Source organism: Lagopus leucura, unplaced genomic scaffold, assembly GCF_019238085.1.
Source record: "Lagopus leucura isolate 7727_CA_CO unplaced genomic scaffold, USGS_WTPT01 Super-Scaffold_100002, whole genome shotgun sequence".
NCBI lineage: Eukaryota > Metazoa > Chordata > Aves > Galliformes > Phasianidae > Lagopus > Lagopus leucura.
Window position 1 is genome coordinate 64,946,120 of NW_024962263.1, and position 27,784 is coordinate 64,973,903.

Below are 27,784 nucleotides of genomic sequence, written 5' to 3' on the forward strand. Positions count from 1 at the left end.
GATTTCTGCTGTTAGTCAATCAAGTGAGGGTGGAGGGTGCTTCAGTGCAATTGAATTTCATCTTTTTCTTCTGGAACATTCCTTAAAATTATTTGACTCCTTCTATTCTAGTTCACTCTGAAAGGTATCTTCTAACTTCATATCATCCTCAAATTTCACTCGTTTCCTTAATTTTTGCATCTCAAAGTTGTTGAACTTATTTAGCTAGCCAGTGCTTGAGGAATTGCATTAGCAATTTCTTTTCCTTTCTATACATGCTGGCTGCTGGCTATCTGCTTATTAAAATTAAAAACAATAAAAACAACAAACAATAAACAGTAAGCTACTTTATTTTTCTATTCTATTACTAAAAAGCAGATAAATATTTTAAATACATACAGCTCTGGTCTAATGTCTATGAACTTCTTGACAGAGATCAATTTGAAAACAAATAAACTAACAATTAAATGAATTAATTTTAATGGATTATTTACGTACTCAAAGCAAGACACTTGAAGTACAGTATTTACAGTCTTTATGTAACTTAACATGTGCTTCAAGTCCCTAAAATTATTCCCAAGCTCTATACCACAGAATTACAGAAATACAGAATCAGATAATTTCAGAATGGCTGAGGCTGGCAGGGCCGTCTGGGTCCCTCTGATCCACTCCCTGCTCCAGCATATTTCCTTGTCAGCAGACAACACTGAGAACAGTCTGGCTCCTCTTCTTCATTCCTAAAAATGAAGTAGCTGAAAGCTGAATTGCTCTAGGAGAATGATTTTGAAGATTTGCACAACTCCCTGAAAATTAAGACAATAAGAGGCTTGAGAAACTTCGTCATTGCAAGGCTAGAATCAGGATGGACATTTGAAACTTATATAGATTCACTGACCAAATTTTATGCAAATAGGGGTGGAAATAAGGCTTCTCAGCATTTAACATCTTTGTTTATTGTCGAATCCTCACTGCTGGTCTGCTTACCTTCTAGTACAGTGCTTCCAAAACTGATTTCTCTCTAGGACACCCCAGAGACGTCCCTGTAAGGCAGAGAGTTTGGCCTGAGTTCACAGTAGCCCCAACCTATGTGCCCATTTCTTTGCCAAGCTCAGAACTGCAAATGTTTCCTTTTTCTTTAATACTCAGAACAAATATTAGGTCCTTTTTGTGTCTCTTCTGACTTTTGACCTTTTAGCCTTGGCAATCACCTAACTCAACAGCTTGGCCAGATGGGATCTTTTGCCAGCTGGCTTCATTAGCAGGCTGCTGCAGGTATTTAGCATTTCCTACTATGCAGTTTCATGCCATTTCACCTCAGATTCTGAATCACTTTGCTACTCCGGCACAGACAAACCTCATCCCCGAGGGAGGAAGTAACCTTCGAAATATACAGTTGTCAGAATCTGAATGTTTTCTTACAGATCTCGGCGTTGGATTGTGACCCGTTATTTCTCTGAGAATACTCTATAACTATGCTCTATAAATATTCTAAAAAATTCCTCCATCAAATGCTGTAGAGCATACAAGGATCCAAGACAAAGGTTACTTTTAAGCTTAGTTCTGAAAGCCTACCACTCACTGAGTATGAGGTCTGAGGTTTCAGCTTTCCTTATTTCATTTGTGTATGATAATAACACGATAAAGGAAGTTCATTACTGTATAGAGCAACCTACTTCCCTTAGCTGAATTGCGACAATAATGCACGTGGCCCAAAACATAACGCTAAAAACCTTGATACCACAGTGAACATGCTCCAAATTTGCAGTAAGTTGTTTTAGAGGCTGGTATTTATTACAACTGAAGTAGGTAGTAGCCTACTTGCACATTTCATTGGCATATTTTACCTATCCAATTAAAAATATCCATGTGACATCATATTGAAATACATGCCCAAAAGTCAATGGACAGGACTGATCACACAAAATTCAGCCAGGAGACTCTTTATGCAAAAACAGAATGAGTCCTTTTCTGTGGCAGAAAATCCCTTTTTCCAGGCATAAAGGCTCTCCAGTTGCTCCAGATACACACCCAAAGGCAATGGACTTCTTTTAGCAAAGATAAAGAGTAATAAAAAAGGTAATACTTTTGACTGTTCTTCTATTGCCAGTCCATCGCAGTTCAAGATGGTGATCTACCTCTTCCTACGAGAGCTCTAAGAGCAACAGTTGTGTTTACTCTTGACCATTATAGTGGTTTTGTTTTTTTTGTCACATGCTAACACAGGGTTCCCATCTTCCCCACCTTTTTTTTTTCAACATGATATCCTAGCGTGGATGAGTCAAGTGATCTATTAGTACTATTTTCTGAGCTTAAAAAAGTCTTGATAATGCCATAATAAAGAGATCATTCTTGAGTACTGTAACGCTATTTCTTCTGAAGACAAGACACCTCCAAAACTCTTCTCTTTAAGTTAGACCACAGGAGTGCAGTAATGCAGAAAAATGGGGAGTAATGCATTGCAACATAGATTTGGAAACTTCACCTATTAATTTATCTGAGTTGCCTTTATGTCCCTAGCTGTGATCATAAAAAGAAATATTTTCATATGTTATCTACAGGTGGATAAAGTAGAAGAAATTACCCAGAAATTATTGTTTTTAAAGCAGTGATACCTAACACCTTACACTGAAATTAAATTGTTGACTGGAACAAAACTTTACATTTCTGGCTGACCTAACATTTATGTTGTCATTCAATCTTCTTGAAAAATATATGTGAGGGTTCTTTTTTATTGTTGCTATTCTTATTGTTATTTTTACAAAATAGTTCAACAAAATAACATCACAAGACTGTGAATTGTTTGTCATATTTCAGTCATTCTTTCACTGCAGGCTTCTTCTCAGTGAAAGTTACTTGCATTTGACTGAAATGCTCTGTACAAAGCAACACATCTCACAAAACCTCTTGTCACTGGGGATTAGTATCCTGGGATTTCCTCAGATTCAGCATTTTTAATTAACAAAGATAGTTTTAAAATCAAATCTCTAAAAAAGTGAGAGGAATGAGGAAGTAGACTTTGTTCTAAGAGAAAAGAAAAAAAGAACACATTTTGTTTGTGGGAGCTGCAAGTACAGTCTATTTTATGTTTTGCATCTTTGCTTTTTCCACAGTGAAATCAGATGAGTTGCAAACAATCAAGAAGGAATTAACCCAAATCAAAACAAAAATTGACTCCTTGCTAGGGAGACTGGAAAAGATTGAAAAACAGCAAAAAGCTGAAGCAGGTAGGTGAAAACAATCTGTAGTTATGTTATTTAAATCAGAACCTATTTATCAAGCAAGTAGACAGATAAGAGAGATAATTGGATCCTCCCAGAATAATTTCTGCATAGAGGGCCTGAAGCAAGCTAAACTAACTGGGGGAAAGAACTAGTATTGTTCACAGAGCCTCCAACATCATTTGAAGAGTTGCTTTCAAGAAAAGGTTGTTTCATTCTAGAAAAAGAATGCAAAGGTTGCCTGCTGGATATTCTGGATACAAAACATCGCTAAAAAGTTTATTGGATAGAATTATGTTGAAGGTTGTTGATGATGGGGATACTTATGCCACGCACATTATGATATTTTAGATGATTTATTTCAGGAAATATGGTCTGGGCAAGAGACAATAGTCATGAGTTGTAGCAAGGGAAATTCCAGTCTGAGATTAAGAAAAATATTCTCTGTAGCACCTACAGTGCTTCTAAGTACAACAAGATGCACAGAAAGTCTGTAGAATATCCAAAGTCATCTGGCCAAAGCCCCGTGGACCTGTACTGAACTTCAAAGTTGGTCCTTCCTTGAACAAATGTTGAACTTGGAGAGTCTGAAGATGCCTTCCAGCCCAATGAAGTTGTAGCATCTGTGTAGAAATCACTGCACCTCTAGATCATCTTGTATTCTGTCTTGAAATGTTTTAGTTGTTTTTAAGCAAAGACTGAAAATGACAAAATCCAACACTGCTTTCTAATGTACTGGATATCTTTATTCTTGTCATTACAGTGATCGTTTTGCTTGATGAATAATCTCACCTAGAAGCACTTTAAAGCCATGCTTTAAAGCCAAACTAAATAAGGGATTTATAAGGCCATATTTTCACCATAGTATATATGGAAAACTACCTCTCTTCTTACTGCTGTCTATGGTATTTCCTTGGCTACTTCCTTATAAATCTCCTGTTATATCTCTGTACAGAATCTGTGTACTAGAGAGCTGATTTTGTTGAGAGCCAGCAGGGAAAATGGAAGCCTTATCTTGTGAAAACTCTTAATGTTTTGGTTTGGTTTGGTTTTTTTTCCTCTCCATTCTTTGATGAAAACTAGGAATATTTTTTGTGAAATGTGTGGAAGAGAGTCTGCCTTAGAATTCACAGCTGTCTGAGTACCTGGGTGCTCAGATTCATGTTGCTTGCTCAACTCCAATCATTCTGGGGAAGCCAAAAAGCTACAATTAGATACACCAAAAGAGTTCTGTCAAGACTATGAAAAAGAATTAGCAGTTTATGGACCTGACAGAGACAAAATAGATATTTACATCTGGATCCTTCCTGATCCTAAATGCCTGTCCTATTTGCTGATCTATTGTTGGGATATCTATCTGAACCCTGAATTTTTTTGCTCATATTGAAAAAGAAATAATGAATAAGTTATCTAGAGTGGGATACTACAAATAATTATTTTTTGGTTAACAACTTGAGAAAAAAAAAAAAAAAACAATAAAAGCAACTCCTAAAAATTTTACTTCTTATTTACAATCATTTTCTAAATTGATAGGCTAGCAATCTCTCAGTTGTTGCAGTTTACCCCACAAAATGAGTGCTTTACTCTCAAGTATAAGGTAAACCATTAGTATGGATTGTGATTGCCTCTTTTAGAGCTGTGCACAATATGTATTCATTATATTCTATTTTGTAGTTAATGCAAGTTGTATAAAAGTTGGTGTAATCAGTGAAGAGGTAATTGCAAGGCACTCCATTGAATCACTTGTGTACTGAAATGCTCTGAGATGGTGGATTCCTACTTCAGGGAGCTTTTATATAAAATCCATTAATATGCAAAACAACCTGCATGTCATTGTACTTTGATATTCAATTTTCACTTTTGCTAAAGGACTGTAGAGAACTCATTTAAATAGAAATCATCTCAAAGAGGAAAATGTTGATTTGTATTGAATCATAGTGTTATTCCTTTTGAAGACAAGCAATGAAAAATCTCAGAGATTATCTGCATATCATTGAGGGTGAGGGAGGGGGGGAACATGTCAAAGACACCAAAATCCCCATTTAAGTCTCTTGAGTTGACAAACAAAGCTATGTTGCCTGTGGGATGAGTCCACAGATGATTGTTTGCTTGGCTGGAGGCTTTATGCAAGGCAAAACTACAAACTACATCAGTACCTAAACAATTCCACTCACAAGTTCAGATGTGAGATGATTTTGTTCCTTCTGAATAGTTTGGCAATATTTCCCACTTACTGCCAGAAGGAGTGGTCTCACTTAAGCCTGGGATCCGAGAGGATCACATAAAATAAAAAAATCAAGCTCTTATTCTGCACTGTTGTTGCTTTTTTTTTTTCAATGCCTGCATCACTTTCAAGAAACACATTCAATTATTAATCTTAAAAGTTCGACTTCTGGAGGATACGATCGGTTAAACAGGCATGCTGAACAGTCTCACTGTGTACTATAGTCACTACTCTACAGCTACCTCTCTTTACAGTAGAGGCTGATGTTCTGTCTTTTATTATTTGAAAATTTCAATTTATAAATTAAAAATTTCAGTAGGATGGATACAAGAGAACTTAAAATATCACTTATTTGACACAACTGACAAAAGAAGAAAAACCTTATGTTAGCACTTGAAACAAGAAAGTCTGTGCACTTTAAGTTACAGTTTTAGGATAAAACCTCAAAATCTATGGGCAACAAAGATGAAAAGAATCTGAAAAACAATCCTGAGTATAATTATTTGCAAGTTTATGGGGTGGCTGTATTTATGTGGATTAGCAAATAACTGTCAAGAATTGGTAGAGGATGTACTTCTCTAGGAAATCTGTAGGAATAACTCCCTTGTTCATAAAAATCTGAATCAGAAAGCCAGGAATAAGAAGCTGTTCTGGAATGATAAAATTGTTAGAGGGGAACATTCTCCCTGCAGTATCAAGATGAAGATTTTTAAAAGTGAGTGCTGAAATGTAAGATCTTAATTTTAACTCGTCAGCAGAGCCCAAAAGTGTAAGATGCTAAGATGGTATTTTACTATCTTCTGAAGACCCCAGTCTACATAAGTGATCAAATTTTCTAGCAGTTGTCTCCTAAAAGTTATTCCCTTAAAATGTATTTTTAATGTATGTATTAAGTCCATTATTTCAGGAACCCTTTTTGAAATCCTTGACTGAAGTTAATTCATTTGTCAGTAGCCCAGCTAGGTTAATATCAGAAGGTGTCAGGGCAAGACTCAGTAGGCATAGCTGACAACCCATATTTCCTTGTGCAGTAAGGCAAGTAGCAGTGATTTATAACTAGCATGGTATTGTGTATAGCACCTCACAAATAAAAGGTGGGCTCAGTCTTCTACTGATATGTATGAACACAGTACTTTCAAAGCAGTTATCTAAGATGACTTTCTGTTCTTTAACAACAATCCTTCTGCAGAACTTATGTGAATAAGTGAAAAAAAATCTTCATTGTTCTGTATCTTCAATAAATGAATTTGAAAGTGAGGGATTAGAGATGAACAAAGACTGAAGAGATGAAAGTAAGATGTAAAATAATTGTGCAGAGGTAGAAGAAAAATAAATGCATTGATTTAATATTATGATACATAAAAGTTGAGGAGATATGAATGTTATATGTTGTGGGTACAAAATAATATATTAATGGAGCTGAAAATAAAACACTTTGTAAGAAATCTTCAGAATCGTTGGCTGTTCAACAAGATACATGAAACACTAGCTAGAGTTATAGAACAACCAAACCTAATAAAGGAAGAAATAGTGTTGATCTAGAAATGTGGTCATTGATGGGTATTATCACTCTCAGACTAAAAATACATTGGCATTCCATTTACCTGCAATTAGTTCTCTTGCCTGTAAACACTCTGAAAAAAAAAATAAATCTTTTCATTAAACTCCAAATAAAAAAACTCTCATCCTCTAACCATTCTAGCATCCAGTCTGTCCCTGTCATTCCCTTCTCAATCCTTCTCTGGATTTCTGCTGTCTGGATGAAATTCCTCAGCATATCCTGGAGTCTCGAAATACATAATTACAACAATGCAGCTTTCTGTGCTAAGCCAAGCAGAACAGTTCCCATCGGCCTCCCCAGAAATTGTCCTTTTTTTTTCATTACTTTGCAGAAATTATAAGCCCTATATCTATATCATGAGAGGGGATCTTTTCATCCAGCATGGCATGTTATGCCAATGGAGAGAAAATATTACTTACTCCATCAAATATATATCTATATGTCTATATATCTATATATAAAGTTATCTAGAAGGATTTTTTATTGCCTGTATGGTTATTTAAAGATAGTCACAGCAAATTTATGCAAATATTTGATTACTTATGGACAATTAATAGGCATTCATTTCTCCAAGCATAGAGATCTGTGTGCTTCTCACTGGCTGCAAGTAAATAAATATATGGTGATTATGCCAATTTATCCCAAGATAAAGCAAAGTCCAGAAAATCAAAAAGCTGGATTTGTTAGTAAAGCAAACCTTCATCCACTGCATGGGATGAATGAGCATGTTGGTACTATGGCTAGTGCATGCATTAGATTTTGAAAATCAGGGATTTTACCATATTCAACTAGTAGATATTAACTTGGATTTTAACTGATTATAAGAAGATGGGAAAGACAAATTTCTTCCTCAGAACACTTTTCTTTGCCACCAGTAGAGAAGGTTATTGAATTTCTATAGAGTATGTTTTCCTTACAGAAGCTCAAAAGAAACAAATGGAAGATAATGCTGATTTGGTTCAAGAAGAATGCATATCAGAGAATGCAGATAACTCTACAGAAGATCCAATTGAAGGAGGGCCAGATGGAGATGGGGATGGAGAAGAGATGACTGATGGGATAGAGGAGGATTTTGATGAGGATGGCAGCAATGAGCTGGTAAGGAATAACCCTGCCATGTCTGTCTATACAGTTTCTACGCATAACCCTAGAGAACCAAGAATCTGGGTTAACCAAAAAAAGATCACAGCAGTACTGTGATATTCTGCAATAAGTACCTAGTCCCAGATTCTTCATGCAGTAGTGTATGTTAGGCACAGGAACTTCTAAGGATAAACAAAGAATATATATTCTTTATACTTGGTGAGTTTAGAAAGGAAATTAAATATATTTTAGCTTTTTTTCCATTTATTATTTCGCATTCAATGAAATGTAGATGATAAATGAAATTGACTTTTTATATTTATTTATTTATTTGTTAATTTGCATATTTGTTTTAATCAGAGCTTTTCAAAACCAGATAAGATCCTAGACTGGAGAACTTTCTCATTAATGACCATGTGGACTACAGTAGACTTCCATCACTGTCTTCCATGTGTATCTCCTGCAGGCTGCACTGGCAGCTTCAAATTTTTTTTTACAGAAGGATTTTGCTGTAAGAAATGCTTGGCTGAGGAATTTTCATCATGAAACTACTCTTTTCATGAAATGCCTATCATGATGTTAAAACTCTAAGTTCAAAAAAATGTTTTAGACATATTTTGATATTCAGATTTGTATTTTTTTATGTTTTTTTTTTTTAATAAGTATGGATCAATCACATTGTTTTAGACACCAGGATTTCATAACACTGTATTTTCTCTCTCTCTCTCCTATATTTTCATATCTTCTCACTTTGAGAAGAAATCACTTCTGTTGCTCAGTATCACTTTCCCTGATGTCTTTTTGACACACATTTTGTCATGTTTACAGTAAAAAAATCATTCAGTACTGCCAACAGGAGCCGGTTAGAAATGGAACCACTTGAACCAGCACCAAGTCTGGAGAAACAGTGCAACTGAATAAGCAGCATTTTGTACTGCTTAATACAGGCAGTTTATACCTACCTCTAATTTGAGTATATCTGTGTTTCTTTAGCCAGCACAATGCCCTCTTGAATTTATGAATCCTAATATCAATATGCCAAAGAGTGTCCAAGAGAACATGAATCTCCCCGTCTTCTAACATGCAGTGTAGAATAGGTGATATTATTTGTTCTTCTCTAAGGAACAGGTTCTCCTCTAACAGGTATCAGGGATCTCTGTAAGCAGTCACCATTCTGAATTTGTAGGAAGTATAAATGTTGTAATGCATAGATAGTTGTATATATAATATCCCACCATGGCTAATGTCCGTTCAGCTGTAGTGATATTAACAATTGGATGACCAGTTTAGGGACTGCACTTCTTACTGCAGACAACTAAATGGAGAAGATTATGTAATACCTACTAGCTTCCAATCACTCTGTTCTGTCATTTCACCTAGAGCATATAGCATATTTAGCATATATACCCACTATATAATGAAGCATAATGTAGAGGAAATTTTTTTATCTAGCAAAAGCTTAAGCAGAAAAGTTTCTAAAAAGCAATCAGTGTGGGAAGACGTCATTAGTAGTGAAAGTCATAAGTGTGGCATAAACATGCTTGCATACCCCTGCTTCCAAATAAAAATCCTTTCAAAATTTATATTCTGGCATTTTCTGAAATGCAATATGTTGCTGACACAGCTCCGAAGCCATCTCAGAGGACCACCTACCAGGCCTGTCAAGGACTTTTTGGATGGCATCCTTTCCCTCCAGCATGTTGACCACATCATGCAGCTCATTGTTATCAGCAAATTTGCTGGGGATGCACTCAGTTCCACTGCCCATGTTGCTAGCAAAGATACGAAATGGTGCTGGACCCTGTACCAACCTCTGAGGGACCATCACTCCATCACTCATTATTGGTCTCCACTTGGACATTAAGACTTTGACCACAACACTTTGAGCGCAATCATCCAGCCAAATCTTTATCCATCAGATGATCCATCTGTCAAATCCATGTCTGTCCAATTTAGAGACAAAAATACTGTGTGAGACTGTGTCAAACACTTTGCACATGTACAGGCAGATGTAACCCTGTCATAGAATACCATCAAATTTTTCAAGAATGGTTTGTCCTTAGTGAAGCCATATTGGCTGTCAACTATCATCTCTTTGTTTCCTATGTACATTAACATAGTTTCCAGGAGGATCTGCTCCATGACCTTGCCAAGCACAGGGGTGAGATAGGCTGCTCTGTAGCTGCCTGGATCTTCACTTTTTCTCTTTTTAAAACTGGTGTTATTCTTCTCCCTTTCCAGTTAGTGGTAGCATTATTGAACTGCCAAGTCCCATCAAATATGGTGGACACACGCTTAGCAACTTCATTCATCATTTGCCTCAGGATCCTCATGTGCATCTCATCAGGTCCCATGGACCTGTGTACCTTAGGTTTCTTTTGATGGTCTTGAGCCTGATCTTCTTTTACAGTGGGCACCACCTCAGTCAGGTGCAGCCCACCCCAGTTGCCAGGGCAGTGACAGATGAGCAGCCTCTTGCCTTCCACCTTAATAATATGGGACCTCTAGCCAAGAAGACACCAACTTTACACACTTTAAAGCTTAGAACCTACATTGCCATTGATGTCAAGTGTTTATGCCTTCTGCGCTCCCTTGCCATTTTCGGAAGAGGTCACTTGCTCTTAGTTTTTCTACCTGCTGCAATGGGATAATAACTTACCATTCATTGTTTTGTTCTGTAAAATCTAGGAAGATTGGTGAATGAGTAAATGCTACATATCAAATAAAGGATTGCTCTGTGAAGGATTACTCCAAAGAAATCTCAGGCAATGGATATTTCCCATGGAGATGCAACTATAAGTTGAATGGTATATTTCTGCCATAGTTTTTACCCAGATACTTTGCAGTATTGGACAGTACTGTTATAATATGATGCATATTGTAAATTAATCTGTTTTTCAGTGTCCTTACATACATGTATTTATGTAGATACGATGGCCTATTCCTAAAAAATTTTTACTTTCCACTCCAATTATTGATAGCTGAATAACCAGAAGTTAAGAAAGAAAACTATCAAACATATAGAGAATCAGTAAGAAATGTAAGACTTTACTCTGCTTGAACCTGTTCTGGCACTGTCTGTCTGGCATTACCCTCTGTTTGGTGAGAATTAAAGCAGATAAATAGGCTTGTCACAAAATATGAAGTGCTAGCAGATGTTGTTCTCTTGTTTTATGAAAACTAAGTTTCTGAGGAATATAGGAGAGCTGACTAATAGAAAATGTGTCCTTTTCACATAAAGCCAGTTGCAATTTATTTGAGAAAAAAGGGGATTTTTTTATAGCAGGAAAAATGTTAAGTGTGAAACAATTAGAACAAACTTTCCATGTGTGAAAACATAACCTTAGACTCCGAATTAGAAATACTCCTCCGAAGGGCATTTCCAAATGAAATCTATAATCTTTTTCAAATATAAAGCAAAAGGTATTTAGGACCATGATGAGAAAAAAAGTCTCCTCTTTTGACACTAAAACCAGCAGAGCAAATAGAAAACCATTTGTGATGGGCATAGCTAATGTTCTGAATTCAGTTAATCACTTGGAAGTCTACTAATCTGAGAAATATTATTAGAGGAAGAGAATTACTTGGCTTAAATTTAGGATTTCTAATTTTTTTTCTCAATGCTTCATATTTAGCTGCAAATCTCCTACCAAACCATTTGCTAATATCCCACTGCAGGACTCCTTTTGTGGAACAAAATACTACTTTGTCTTCTCTGTCTCCTGACAAGCCCTAAGGCTGTCAGTAAAGGCAAGCTCAAAAATGACAGCCTTGCCACCAGAGTCCAGATGCTCCTAGACTGAAATCTCTGAATTTCTTTATGTGGGTCATCTTTGGACCAGAGAACTCATAGTATATATATATTTCTAGTTCTAGTTCTTACTTTCAAAAGAAAGTGACTAGCACACTATGATGTATGCTGTGGGTTTAAGGAGTAGGATGTTTTCTCTGAATTCACACTCAGCCTATTTGGAGGAACAGGTTACTGCACATTAACTGAGTGATGGCAGCTGTCCTCATGTCTGCTTTCAGCCTAGATCAGCTGTAAAGAAATGTGAAGTAGTTAGCCTGCAGTCTTGAGTTACGTCAGGAATAGATTTAAGGAGGCTTTAACCACATCATTTGCGTGCCTGGCTGCATACCTATTGCATGCAACAGCTGTACACCTGCCTCATCCACCATTGAGATCCGGATGTTACTCATCCCTATATTATAATTTTCTACAGACTAAAGACACATCCACAAACAGTTGATACGACTTGTCTAAAGCGTGAAAATTTGTTCTGCCAAAATAACTTGATTGCCTATTTGAACTCTAGCTCTAGACATGCTGTGTTTGAGTATCTTCTATAGTCATCAAACAGTTGTTAGGAAAGTTCTTTTTGCACAAACTCTTTGCCCACAGATATATCTTAGCAAGTGTCTCCAAGACAGTAGACACTCTAGTTTGATCCTTCTTTTTTTCAGGCTCTGGATAAAAGTAACAGTACCTAAAAGAGCTGGAAAGGGACCAGGCTGAACAACCTCAACTCTCTCAGCCTGTCTTTGTAGCAGAAGTGGTCCCGCACTTGAGAATCCTCATGACCTACTTCAGCAGGTCCATGTCCTTCTTATTCTAGGGTCCCCAGAGTGAAAGGCAGTACTTCAGGTGGGACCTTATGAGAACAGAGCAGAGGGGCAGGATCATCTTCCTTAACCTGCTGGTCACACTTTTTTTTTGTTGCAGCCTAGGACATAGTTGTCTTTCTGGGCTGTGAGAGCACACTGCCCGATCATGTTGAGCTTTTAATCAACAAACACCACCAAGTCCCTCTTCTCAAGTCTGCTCTCAAGACATTGTCTTCTATATTCGCAATACTGCAGTATATTCCAACACCCATTTTGACCTTTCAAGGGCAGGTGGCCTCAGTGGCCCTAAAACCAGTCCCTTTTCCTCACTGCAAGTGACATCAGTGGTGTGTGATGTGATGGAGAGAATGTGAAAGATGTATGAATAACCTTATATGATTGTTTCTCTGCTGATTTAGCAACCGGACCAAAGCGTTTCGTATAAATTCTCTGAACTTGTTTCACATAGTGCTGATCAATCATCAAGGAAGCACTGTCTCAAAATGAATTATAACTTATCATTTCAATCCCTTTGTAAATACCAAAGGTAGCATCCAATTAATTAGCTGAAAGCCTGACGTACTATAGATCTTGAAGAAAAAAAATCACTTTCAGCTAATGGTTAATAAAACACCAACAAACTAATCAATTGGAATGAATTATACACAAGCACTCATGTCTATATTACACTGACAGAGAAGAATAGTTTATATCAATCTGTCAATCATTTACAATAAATAATTATAACTATAGTAGCACAGTGGTGATTCAGTATTTAAGCATTCAGTCGCCCATACAGCGTTTTCTGGTGGACTCATGTGACTCCATTGCTTTCAAATACAATAGATTTATGATATTGTAATTCATGGAATTTGAAGGATACATTCACGATTGTGATTATATGCTGGTATGCATACACTCAAGATAATAAAGGCACACAAGCGTTAGACAGGAATTCCTCAATAATGACTCACCTCTAATGAGAAGTCTTGAAAGGCAATTGTATTAAATTATATCAAAAACAAAAAGTACAGAGACGGTGTAAAGCCCACTTCTGATCACAAGGTGGGTTTACTGACATTATTTATACATCAAATATAGTTTCCTTTCTACTAAGTGTAATTCAATTACATTTGCCTTTCAGAAATGCTCCTTTTCTTATTCCTGTCCTTTTTCCCACCTCTGCAATGTTTTCAATCTATATTGGATTTGTTTCTACCAAAAAGAATAATGTTTCAAACATAAATACTGGAAAAAACCTCAGACAAAACTCAGGATAATCCTCTTGCTGTACTGAGTTTCATTATGCAAAAATGAAAATGTGGTATAATAATGGCTATACTTCTTGTGGGAATTGATACAAAATTCATTTACATCTATGGAACCAACAAGCACTTTGGCTAAGGATCATCAAAACATTTTCCTCTCCTATAAGTAGTTAAGGAAAATTAAAGTAATTTAGTAGTAAATATTTATGAAATAGTGAAGCTTTCTTTAATTCCTTTGCTTAACATGAGAATTCTTGAAAACACTCAGCTGAAAGTAGAATAAGATCCAAAGAAAATGAACAAAAATTTGTTTAATGAAATCTTCTCAAGTTTAGGCCCTATTTTGCATTTTTCAAATAACATGATTGAACAAATACAAAACTATAATAGAATTGACAATATTTAATTTACTATTTTAATCAATCTGGATTTTTCATTGCCCATTTAGATATATCTTTTTATGTCAATTGCAATAATGCAGGCCAAATCAACTCTTCTATTATCAGTAGAATTAGGCTGATTAGACATGTCAAAAAGATCAATAGCTTTTCTTGCTACAAGCTGAGTGCACTTATATAAAGTACTACTTCAAAAGAAAAAAAAAAAAAAAAGATGAAACTTCTAATTAAAGGTAATGGATGAAGCAAGGTCATGCCAACAATGTTACTTAGATGACTTTAGATATTATTGAAACCAAGCAAAATTTGCAAAATTTTTTTTCTGGTGCACTGGACATTTTGAAGTTCCTTGAAACCTTGCATTCAGTATCAGGAGAAACATGAAGTTCTTCATTCCTGAGACAAATGAATAGGTAAAAGATTGTATTCACTTGATAAATATCAGTGCAAGATGTTTGTACTTGAGCAAGCTAAGAAAGTCATTAGGGGCAGTGTACCTGACAGATACTAATGTGTTGTACCTTCCAAAGCTGCAGTAAATCTAATAACCTGTGACTGAAAATATGGAGAAAGTAATAAAAGTATGTCATGAAATCAAAAATTGTAAGAAAATTCCTGACATGCCCTTTTGTTATATTTAATATATGCAATATCATAGTAGATTTGTTTGTTGTTCATGTACCATTGTGTGAGTGAGTCATTGGAAAGGCCTTGCTACCAGCTCCTCCTTTCCATTTTTCCTGACAGTTGATTTCTTAGGGGAAGAGTTCCTAAGTGGTGTTCAGGGTTTTAACTATGATTGAATGACTACATGATATTTTTTTAAAATTATTATTCACATCATATCCCCTAGATAGTACATAGGAAGCTGCAGAGAATGCAGGTACTATTATCACACATGCAGTGTGATATTTACAGCCTGTAGTAGCATATTTATAATATAAATAAGCAAAATAAAATCTTTCACATCTATTCCTCTAAATCTAATCCATATTATTTGGTCCCTCATAAAGCTTTTAAAATATTTAGAATGTAAATAAATTAACTACAAACATTAGAATCTTATGTATTAACACAAAATAGCTTGAAAACAAAACTGTTTCAGTTGTACAGGCAATCAGGAAGATTGGGTCCCATTCTCAGCTTCACCAGTGTGGCTCAACAGACCAAACGTGTAAACCAGCCCCTCTTTCTAAGGTCAGACCAAAGTGCTCTTTTAGCCATACAGTCAAAGAGTAGAAAAGGAATATTTGTCAAATATATAATTCAAGTGGATCAAAACTATGTGCTTTCCAGACAAGAAAATTACTGTTTTTATTGTTAAGCTTATTTTTGCTTCCTCTATGAGTTTGCCTTACTTTTTTATTGCACTGTGGCATCAGACTTCATAGAATCGCATAATAGTGGAATCATGGAATGGTTTGGGTTGGAAGGGACCTTTAAGATCATCCAGTTCCAACCCCCTGCTATAGACAGAGACATCTCCCAGTAGACAAGATTGCTCAAAGCCCCATCCAGCCTGGACTTGCGTGCTTCTAGGGCCACCCACAATTTCTGTGGGCATAGGTTCATTATGCTAACAGTAAATAATTTTTTCCTAATATGTAGTCTAAATCTACTCTCTTTCAGTTTAAAGCCATTTCCCCTCATCCTATCATTACCTGCCCTTATAAGAAGTCCCTCCCCAGCTTTCCTGTAGGCCCCCTTCAGATACTGGGAGGCCACATAAGGTCTCCCGGAGTCTTCTCCAGGCTGAAGAGCCTGATCTTTCTGAAGTTTCAACCATTTAACTTCCTGCATTTTCTGCTAAGAATTATTAGTGAAGTCTCTCTTTCTGAGATCTGTCTCTATGCAAGGCAATTCCACACAGGTTCCTTCAGGCCCAGCAGGACAATCATTAATAAAATGCCAGCAACGTCCAGGCACATACAGCAAAGGGCAGGAAATCTTGTGTATGGGCTTCTCCTATGCCTTCTCCGTCATACAAGAGCATGTAAGAGCCTATGTTCAACAGTTTCATTTAAGTGAAACAATTTTTGAGACAGTAGGTAATGTATTGATTATGTCAATAGATAACAATATAAGCATTAAATTGAATATTTTTGTTTGCTTTATTCCACAAGAAATATTGTAAGAACTGGTCATGGTAATGTAGTGTTTAGAATATCCTAGGCAAACAGAAGAAGTTGGGAGGTATGTATATTTGGAAATACAGGCACAGGTTACATCCTGGCAATATGTCTGATATGACAAATGATTTTTTACTGTTGCACCATTTAACATGTTTAATGTTTTTTAAAAACTGTCACAGTGATTTGTGCAAAGCTTATGCACTGGCTTCATGTGGACTGGCGTTTTGGAAGAGTAGTTTGTGTGCTTTGCTGTTTTATGGGAAGTAGACACTGCTGCTCATTGGCACAGTTCATTGACTGTCAGTAGATCTATCCATTATTAATATTTTGTGTTCATTTCACTTTGGGTTCTTTTTGTATTTGTTTATTAGGCAGTGCTATCTGCTTATCTTAAGCTTTTAGGTAAAAATGAAAGTCATAGTACTTGATGTTCTTGAGACATCAAAATATTTAATTTTAATTGCCCAGCTTCACCTGTCAACAACTTCTGTACCTCTGCTTTTTTCCAATAAAAGATAAATAAGTAAATATTTTTGTGAATTTATTGAGAGACAAATAATGCTGTCAGATCAGGCCAGAAATTCTCAGACATACAATCAAAATGCTTGCCCAAATGAGCTGAATTCCTCTCTGGTATAAGTTAACTGACTTTAATTTCAGTACTAGCAGACTGATTGTGTTTATTTTATTCAAGTAAATCAGAATATACCACAAACGTTAACTTAAAATTCAATGCAGAAGAGTCAATCTTTGAGTACAGTATCGAAACAGGGAGTAACAAACATTTACCTCCCAGATGCAAACTCAGATCCTTTTTCAGGGGCTGGGTGATAGCGGTGAAAAAAGCTGCAGGCTGAAATTCGGGCTGGCACACAAACACTGTTTTTGATCAAAGTAAAAAACTTTAAATATGAAGACTGAAGTCAATTTCTGCCCCAAATGTTTTTTACCACTATAATGCTGGCAAAGTCTCTCGTTTCACTTCCCAGCTTTTTAGTTGATTCCAACAAACTTGAAATGACTTGTGAGAGATGTTAGAATTAGAGAGATGTTAGATGTTAGGGTTGATGTTAGACCACTCATTCATGACTAACATTTCCTAGATCTGTGGGAGGAGAATACCAAAGCAGGAAACTGCTGAGTGAGGGGGAAGGATACACTGGTGTTTTCGTTTTCCATACTCACACTATGACTGATATCTTTCACAAGAACTCAAGCCAGCCATTGGGTCTGTGTTTGGCTATGGATTTAAGTCTATTAGAGTAATCCTCAAATTCTTAGATTTAACTGAAATTGAGCAATTGCCATGCATCACACATTTTTTCCTGGTGTGTCAGTCTTTGAAAGTAAATAGCTTTAGTTCCCCTAAAAAACACTCATTTCACTGGCTTTATCAGTATGCTTGAGTCTCAGGAATACTGAATAAAAAACCCTCAGAGAAAACATTTTTCTGTCGAATCTCATCTGCAAGCCAAAGTGGGCCTTCATGCAAGTAAACAGAGGTAAACACTGAAAAGCCAAAAGGTTTCTATTTTTCCATAAAAAAAAAAAAAAAAAAAAAAAAAAAAGAGTAATTTTAAATCTGGTTGTTGTTGGGTTTTTTTTTTTCAGTATAAACTTCAGAGCTCCAGTTACTGACCCGATTATTCCAAAAGGTCTGAATTTTCTGAAAAAATATAAATGTGCTACTAAGAAGATTTTCTGCATGATTAATATTAAAAACATGAAAAGCAGATTGAATTTATCTGTATGTAGGCATTATAGACCTCAGAAAAGGGAATTTATTTAGAAGGTGGTAGAACTGTAATTGCAATCTCAACAAAGAAGCAATCATTGAGGAATGGAACAACCTCTATCTGCCAAAATGAAAATTTGGAAGTTAATCAAATGCCATCTTAGCCAGCCTGTTATGCTGATATGTGTATCTGAAATTTCCAATTTGTTGTTGCAATTCATTACTAAAAGTACAATACAGCGTTATAGTCTCTTTTAGAAAGCGTAAGTTGTGTTCCAACCCAATAAACAGAGAATCAAAAGTCTAAATTCTGTTCCTATTTGCAGTGTCATGCTGATCCTCTCTCAGGTGGTAGTCGATGACAAACCATTTGCAGACAATAATGTAACCCTAAATCCAATATTTTCTTTTGCAATTTTTAATTTTAAAGACATATTGAAATCCTCATAAAACAAAAATGTTGCGCACTTCCCATTCAAATAAGCGCTATGTGGGAAAAAAATGGGTTTAAATTTTGAGTAGTCCTGTGTGGAGACAGAAGTTGATCCTTGTGCGTCACTTCTGACTTGGGTATCTGATTCTATGAAAATACCAAGAAAATGCTGCTTAGAATATGACCAGCATTCATCGTCCTTTCCGTCTGGATCACATTCCCAATACAGATTTTCTTTCTCTGAGGTTTTATGGTACCTCTGTCATTTCATAATAACCACTTTCAGCTTCTTCTAACAGTGAGATCTACTCTCCATTCCTTGTCTATTACAATTTGCTTTTACCTCTGTCCTCTTTATGCTAACTAAAATGTCTGCCTCAAATAAATCAAAAATCTGCTGTTGATTAGAGAGCATTCTTGAACTCATTACCATGACTGAGCACAATTTCTTCTTCCTGCATGGGTGCACTTTGTTTTTTGACACCTGTCTAAAATCTAAATTGGCAATACGGGGAAACTTTAGCAATTACTTTCTGTGTGATTAACTTGAGGAAGTTTTAGTACTTCATGAGTTCCTACATGCATATATTAAAAAGAAATACTACATAAAGTGTAGATATAGTGAGTGTCCTCAGGGTACAAATTGTAGCAGTTCCTTTGTATGCTAAACTTTGTATTCATACCTGCCTTTGGAATTGGTGCTAATTGGATCACCAGCTCAAATTGGGAAGTTTCTGCTTCTCGCATCAAGCAGAAGTTAAATCAGTAAGAATTAATTCTACTACTTTTTGACAGCACTCTGCATCCTTAAGCCATCCTTTTGAAGCATTCAGTATAATCAGGACTAGGACTTACTTATACTTGTTTCACACAGAACAAGCCAAATCTCAAGAAGCAGAAAACAATTAGCGGTTCTGAGTCATGCCTTTGGGAATTTGCTGTAATTATCCACTTGCATAAAGAAAAGTGGAACATTTTCCCCTTTGCTATACTTGTCACTGGGCCCACAGAGGTTGATTTGTTCTTAAGGGACACTGGTGCAAGCTGAGGAAACTCTGGACAGCTTGATTGAGAACTTACTGCATTTGGTTACCAGCAAAAGAGGAGCAAGAGCCAAACCCAGAGAATGAAGTAGGATGGACAGATCCACTTCTCTCTGCCCTCAGAGCCTTGCTCAACAAAGCTCTGGGCAGCTCTCTTCCTTCAGCCTTCACATCTGGCCATTATCAAAACTGCAGCATGTCCTCATTGGCATTCTCACAATAGTAGATCCTGTCTTCACCACTAAACCCAAGAATATTCATCACATATCTGCCCACATAGATATCTGGGAAGAAAACTATATTGGTCAAGAGGAAAAATGAGTATTCAGTAAAGCTTCCCATTCTTCCTGCTGATTTTTATAAAGCTAGCAAGTGAAACAGCATTTTAATAGAAAGGATAGAAATATGTTTTCACTGCTTAGTAAAGCAGTCATTCTCAGATGTACTCACAAAAGTACTGACACTTCAAAGCAATTAAACTGTTCATTGAGCAGAAAAATGATTCTGTAGTGTTTTCAGCAATTAAAGTACAACTGACAAAGTACAAAAGAAAATGATTAGGTTTCATCATCTGAAGGAAGGTTTAAAGAAGGTGCAATTGTTTCCTTCAAATATTCTTTATTAATATTTATGAAACTGTAATTCTGTCCATTTGTTATATGCAGTGAGTATTCTATCATTAGCTCATTGTAAAAAAAAAAAATAAATAAAATAAATTGGTTTAGGGTCATAACTTTGTCAGGTTTTACACAGAACTGTTACAAATGACAGTAGCACGTTCAAATCCCCTGCTAACATATACTACACTGAGCTTTTACTCTTCATACAGAGGAGTTATACAAAAACACCTATATACCTATTACTTAAGTAGAGATTTTATACTTTAAATTAGGGGACAGGAGTTCTTTCAAATGAACAAATGAGCAGAGATGTCAAAGCAAAAGGTAACACAAAATGAAGTTTCTTTGCTAAGTCCTGTCTGTTGCTTTCCATTCCTGATGATGAAAGATACGTAAAAGCCAATAGGTGGACATGCCCCAAGGATACCCTACAAACATAGATTACTGTTTTTTGCAGTCAATACAAGCTGTCTGCTTAATAGAAAGGGAGGATATTATCTGGAGTTAGACCAAGCAAACAAATAGAATAGCAATTTGCTCTACTGCTTTGTAACCAGCAGTAATCAGTGCATCCTGATTTTTCTCATTTTAGGAAAAAGTCTGGAATAATCCATGATTATTATCCATGATTCAAGTTTAAAGAAAAAAAATCTGTTCTGCAAACACATTCAGTTTTTCTCTTCTTTGAGCGTCCAGATTTACACTTCATAATCAGAAAAAATATTATTAGGGATGAAATGCAAGACACCATCCTAGAGAAAATAAGAGTTGCATCTGTGGTCCTGAATCCACTGTTCTTAGCAGTAGACATAGCAGTATAGATGAGAGCAGCACATACAATCAAAGCAATTGTGCCACGATTGCAGTCTGAGGTAACGCTAGGAGGAAGGCCAGTGATGTGAGTAACAGGAAAGTGCAGTACGTGCATTTCAGTGGGGGGTTTGCAGCTGTTTTGCATAAAGCAGTCAGTATGGCAGTCAGGTAACCCACAGTCAAATCTTTGTCAAACACCAACAACAACCTGGGAAGATGTTGGCCTTCGAGTCACCTGCAGATGTAGAAACGCAGCTTTGAAACCAGAGTCAGAATTAGCTACAGTGGTCTACCTTGTAGCTACCAACTCAGCAATGCAGTTTTGGAAATGAGTTTGTCTAACAAGGAAAAAGCCAGGAGAACAAGGGGAAGGATATTTAAGGATTTGGATTTCAAGTTTGTGTGTGTATTTGCACAGTCGTCCAACCATCCACCATTTATCTGCATTTTCTGGGAATTTCTAAGGCTATTGTTATCATGTACAGATACATTTTTTGAGATCAACATCTTGCATATAGTTTGTTGGATGCTGTTATTATATATAATTGTTGCAGGGTAAATCTTACTGTAAATTCTGTAACATTAATGTTCTGCGGGATATTCCTCTAAACTTTTTCTTAATGTTCTTCAAGAGAAAACATTAATCTTGTGCAACTTCTGTGTCATATAGTAAAGGTTCATACTTTAAACTCTCTCCCAAGGACGTATACAGAATTTTTACGCTCAAATAGTAAGATTTATATGTATGCGTTTAGGTCTGGAAGATGATCATGGTAAAGTCCATCACACTTTACCAACAAACACAACTAGAAGGAAAATAAAGATTTATGGGGAACAAGGAACATTCCCCATTGTTTACCTTTATTTTTTTCAGAACTGTAAGGAAGAAAAAATATACTGGAGCAAGAAAAAGGCTGACCTCTGTCTGAGCCCAGCCTGCTGAGTTCAAAAGTCACACCACCCGTAGAGAAATAGAAACCACCTGACTGAGCTCAGGAAAGTCAGCAGCATCTGCCTGGCTGCAAAGTAGTAGTCAGCATTACTGCTTCCAACTGCATGGGAAAGGTGGGGAGACAGAATGGCCCATCCAGTTTGAAAAAAGAAAAAAAAGAAAAAGGTGTCTTTATCAGAAATTGAGTTTACCTCCTAATTAAATGCTTTTTAGAGAAAGGCAGAGTGAAAACTATTCCTATTGTGTTGTACCTTGTGACAATGAAGCACACAGCATAGAGGGAATTTGTACCTAGCAGGTGATCTGATGGCCAGGCTCTTTCCCCAAGAGAATTGATAACTAGTAGGGCATTCCTAAAGACCTACAAATGTACAAAGGGGAATAATCTGGGCAAAAATTATCTGTGATGAAACCATTAGACCTTTAAAAGACAAGATGAAATCTCCTCTAGATTTCTGTTGTATTTTACCTGATTTTATCTGAATTTTTATCCTGTTATTTTTAGTGATGATATTTGGAGCCCATTAAGTAGAACAGCATTTATATTTAGTCAGGTATTTAATATTTAATGTTGGCTTTCTGGGGTATATACATGATGGCAGTGCAAAGTTAATTGAATATAGAGTAGTTGGAGTCTGGTGAAAATGTTGGAAGGATCAAACTGGAACTGTAATAACAGTAGCAGTAGCATTTCTGGAAGTCTGAAATACGGTGTTGTGCCTAAGAAGAGTGCTTTCAATAGCTCACGCTCAAAAAGCCAGCCATACGGGGAGAAAAACAGCAGAAATAATTTCAGGTGGAAAATGAACCAATAAATATTCCATAACCCACCTCCAGCTTTTTTCAGAGATTATGATGGCAATTAGGACAGTATATACTGTTTCTTTGATACCATGTACAGCTGCCAGGACTGCCTGTTCTCTTCGGTTATTCAGTTCATAAAATGCACTATGTTCAAATCACGCATTTATAAGCGGTTTTCTGCTAGAACTGCATCAAATGAAAGCCATATTGCTGGCTTAAATGTAATTCAGTTCATCCTTGTGTCAGGATGTTTTTTATATATGTAACAAGAAGGAAATGAAAAGCTTAAAAAAATATTAGTCATCATGAGATTCTTTTAATATCATCAGCAGTACCATAAAGCCAGCTGATAAACTGCACACCATTCAGAAGAAAGAAATAGAATGAAATTAGTATTATAGTACATCAGATTAATCGTAGCCCTGGGTTGCTCTCATTTTATGGAAAATAAAACTTGACTGTTTCAGATTTTAAAGTTTCTTCTCAGCCTTTAAGGTTATCTGCTTCAAGAGGCAAGTAACTAGCCTGTATGCTGAGAAAAGAATATAGGAGTTTTGGTTTGTGGGGTTGGTAAATTTTTGTCATTGTTTCTAAATGACAGCAAAGCAGCATTGATGAGTTGGATCCAGATGGTTAGCGATAACACTTCATAATAGCAACCTAATGAAGCTTTTTAGTGCTGGTGACAGGTAAATGCTTGAAAGGCAGGGAAGAAGCTCCAATAAATAATTTGAAAATCTGTCTGTGTTCTTACTTACAGAATTATTGCTTTTCATAATAGCATAATGGCAGAGCAAAGTATAGGTGACAAAATGGTGAGAAAAGAGGAACTCTCTCTGGAGCTGGTAGGATGTGCAGTGGAACTGCAGGCTTTTTTTTACTTCTTGTGAGATGAATAGCTACTTAACAGCCATTAGTCTTCTCAGAGACTTGGGATTTAAAATTCTTTTTTGATGTAGTCAGTCTGAACAGATATCAGCAGCTAAAATTAGAGAGAGATCAAGATTTTCCTCTGTGCAAGCAGAGAATAACAGTTTTGGAGTGCTTAGACTGAATGAAGAAAGTTCTGGGATCTCTCATGTGGGCTTTCACCCTGGCTATATGTGGAGGATGCAACCAGAAGTCTGGCACAACCTTTGCAATAAGTGGGAAATCTGGTTGACTCTTACAAAGGGGAAGAGACCAGCCCTAATCTTAATTTCACTTAAAAGAAAAAAGAAAGAAAAGAAGCTGTCTATTTCTGTTAACATTTTCTACTGTGAATTTTCCAAACCGAAATGGCTGGGAAAGTGTTGTCAATTTTTCGTGTAGGCAGTTTTTCTGGAGCGTACCTCTGTGGCACCACTGAATGCCTTCCTGAAGCTGGTGGCATTAGCAGTCCTCATAGCAGGACACATGTTTTTTAGATGTGATCTACTTCAGGCCCCGACTGGAAGAAAAGCCCTCCAAAGCCTCACTGACATTGGATTTTTTGCTGCTTCCCAATCTGCCTGGCAAAACAAAAGAAATAAAGGGACATGAAATTAAAGTCTAGAACATGTATGCTGTAATAATAATAAAATAGGCTACATTAATGGAAAGTCACTGAGAAAAGATTCAGCAACCTAGTAACAATAAGCATTGCTGAAAGCACACAATTTAAATGGTGTGGAATGAGGTATAAAGGCAGTGTGAGGAAACCAAAGCAAAGAATCTTGCAAGCAATTTATTTAGGCTGAATGTTATTATGCAAATAAAGCATTTCACTGCAAAGCAGCTGAGATGCATCCTTTATTATTATTTTCTGCTAAAAGAGAAAGTATCCAGTGGTTATTCACAGAGCATTACTGAAGAGAAGCGTGGTGACAGGACAAGGAAAAGTGATTTCAAGCTTAAAGAGAGTAGATTTAGGTTGGATATATGGAAAAAGTCTTTTACAGTGTGTGGTGTGAGGAAGTGGAACAGGTTGCCTGGAAAAGTGGTGGATGCCTCATCCCTGGAGACATTCAAGGTCAGCCTGGACGGGGCTCTGAGCAACCTGCTCTAGCTGGGGTGTCCCTGTTCATTGCAGGGGAGTTGGATTGAATGACCTTTAAAGATCCGTTCCAACTCTAAGGGTTCTATGATTCTATGATTCTGCCATCTCGCTTGATTCACTGTGGTTATTTTGGCCATGAACTCTGACTTAAGACTGCTGCACAGTCTTGGTTTTCTAATAGATGCTGATACTGGATTGATTGCGAATAAAAAATCACATAACAGTCCTCTTCCCTCTTTTCCCTGGTTACCTGGTTTCCTTCTGAGGCTCTGCTGGAAGAAATTCTGTGCCTTCATGCTAATGAAAACATTTCTCACTTCTCAGTTTCTACAGATCAAGTGATGAGATGCCACGTGTGAACCCCCTGAAGGCTAAGAAGACAAACTCTGACTTCCCCACAGAAAATTGCGAACTGCAGTTTCTTACTGGCTTGTAACACCTTTGATTCAATTTGTATGAAAATTAAATTTACTTATTAAAATGAACATTAATGTTCAAATATTAGAAATTCCATTTCTTATATGTTCTAAGCTGTACAATTGTCAGATTTTTATGGTTTAGATTGTAAATGTGTTTTTCTCTGGCTAATTATTGGTATTATTTTTTTAATTTTGATGTCTTAAAAGCCAATGTACTGTATCATAATATTATGAAGGACATATTTAACAGGTGTGGGAAACACTGTATACAAATGTATATTTCTAAAAGCTATTTTTATGATTAGCATGTTTTACCCTATTTAGAGTCAGGTGTTATTGCCCTTCCTTGTTTACAGCTTAATTCAAACAAGATCATTATGATTAGTGACACACTTAAAAACACTGTATGCTATTTTCCATTTTTTATTTATTGTATTTGTCATCTAAAGTAACCATGTTTACTAAACAGGCTTAGTTGCTAAAAAGTAAATATGTCAAAATATGAAAGCAATCTTTGATAAACTGTAAATTGGATCCTTTTGTTCATCCCTTTCTTCAGATAAGCGCTCTGTGATGCCACGCACTATGCAGTTGTTGCAGCAGTATCTGCACGTCTCTAAAGGCAGTTTCTTGCTGCCATATGGAAAGTTTACATGACAGTCAGTCTCCTCCCCAGTCAGGTAAATTACCTATGCTGCCAATATTTGAGAGCCTGAGTTGGCTTACTGATTACTTCTTTGTTTCATTTCCTGGCAGCAGTCTGTCCACTCCCCGACCCCAAAAGCCTTCCTAAAAGCCTGAAGTTGGAATAATTATTACAGGTGTCCTAGGGGTAATGTCAGCATCAAATTTCTTAATAAATCATATTTCCTTTCAAATAGAATGGATGCACTATTTCTCTTTTGTTACTAAGATACTAAGAGTATCAAAGCACATCTGATATGGGTACAAGTTCTTATCTAAGGAGAGTATCAACTCATTAACCATCTGAAAGCTAGGCCTCCTTAGTGCTGCAGATGACACGAAACAAGGAAGAAATGTTGATTTACATCCACATGTGAGATATACTCTGAGAGACATATCTTTGAAGTGATTGTAGGGGCAAAAAAGTTAAAGCAATAGCCTTCCAATAGTGTGAATGTAAATATTTTAACCAGTCAGATGGAGCTCCGACCCAGTTTCATAGCATTGTGCAAAACAACCCTAACTGCTATCATAGAATCATAGAATGGCCTGGGCTAAAAAGGGCCACAATGATCATCTATTTTCAACCCTCAGCTATGTGCAGGGTCACCAACCACAGACCAGGCTGCCCAGAGCCACATCCAGCCTGGCCTTGAATGCCTCCAGGGATGGGGCACCCACAACCTCCTTGGGCAACCTGTTCCAGTGTGTCACCATCCTCTGTGTGAAAACCTTCCTCCTAACATCTAACCTAAACTTACCCTGTCTCAGTTTAAAACCATTCCCCCTCACAATCCACCCTCATAAACAGCCATTGCCCCTGCTGTTTATAAGCTCCCTTCAAGTGTTGGAAGGCCACAATGAGGTCTCCCCAGAGCCTTCTCTTCTCTAAGCTAATCTGTTGCCGTGCTATTTGGTATCCAACTCCACACAGATGAACCTTTACCTTGCTCTTATAATCATTCTGTATAGGCTAAAAGAAAGATAAAAATGAAAGCATTGAAGAGGCTCTTTAACAGATCAGTCCTTCAATATCTATAAAAAACATTTGTTTGTAAGATGATAGGCTCACCACTAAAAATTAGGGTTATGAAAGAGTAGTATAATTAGCCACACCTGACCATTAGCAATTACAGCCTCAGAATCTGCCAAGGGGGACTGTTCCAGAAAAGGGAGATAATATTATTTCCATCTAAGAGAAATGTTAGCACAAATCAAAGGATGAAATATTTCCCCATTTTCTCCACTACTTCTCCATATAGTATAGATTATGCACATCTTTAATAGCCAAAACGCAACAAGAATTGTCATTTGGGGATCTCTGTCTTTGGCTGGCAGTTAAAACAAGTCCAGATCTTAGTGGACATTTGCCCATTTAAGAAACTGCTGACTGACTCTAAAAGACATAGAATGTCATCCAAACAGATCAGCTTTTATATATGGGAAACTGCTAGGTACATCTTTGCTTTACCACCTCCATTCTAAGTGACCAAATAATCACCGAGAAGCACTCCGATTTTTAAAAACATCTTCCCAGTAGTATCTTATGATCATATATTCAAAGAAATGATTTCATAGGCTTAATGTCAACCCTTCTTCATGCCACAGTTTAAGTCCTGAATAGATTTTGAACACAAAAAGTCACCTTTGATAAGGTCATGAGACACTGTTTCATTTGCAAGCCAGAAGCTTCCTTTGCCATGCAGTCTATTACTAGCAAGGTTTCTTAACGGCATGTTTGCTTCAAATCACTGCAGAGGATTCTGGTAGCTTCAGCAGAGCTTGACAGTTCT

General features: G+C 36.7%; 1 protein-coding gene across 5 annotated transcripts in view; it reads left to right on the plus strand.

Annotated features, from left to right (window-relative positions):
* Positions 1–26,584, plus strand: part of RALYL (RALY RNA binding protein like) — a 192,027-nt gene extending 165,443 nt beyond the window's left edge. For 3 of the 5 annotated variants that reach the window (XM_042870079.1, XM_042870075.1, XM_042870078.1), the window contains 3 exons: positions 3,090–3,203; positions 7,902–8,080; positions 25,213–26,584. In XM_042870079.1, coding sequence (XP_042726013.1) covers positions 3,090–3,203; positions 7,902–8,080; positions 25,213–25,230 — 311 coding nt within the window. In that variant the 3' untranslated portion in view covers positions 25,231–26,584. Of the gene's footprint in view, positions 1–3,089; positions 3,204–3,647; positions 3,715–7,901; positions 8,081–25,212 lie in introns of those variants that run through there. The other 2 variants (XM_042870077.1, XM_042870076.1) reach the window with 2 other exon arrangements.
* The last annotated feature ends 1,200 nt before the right edge of the window (positions 26,585–27,784 follow it).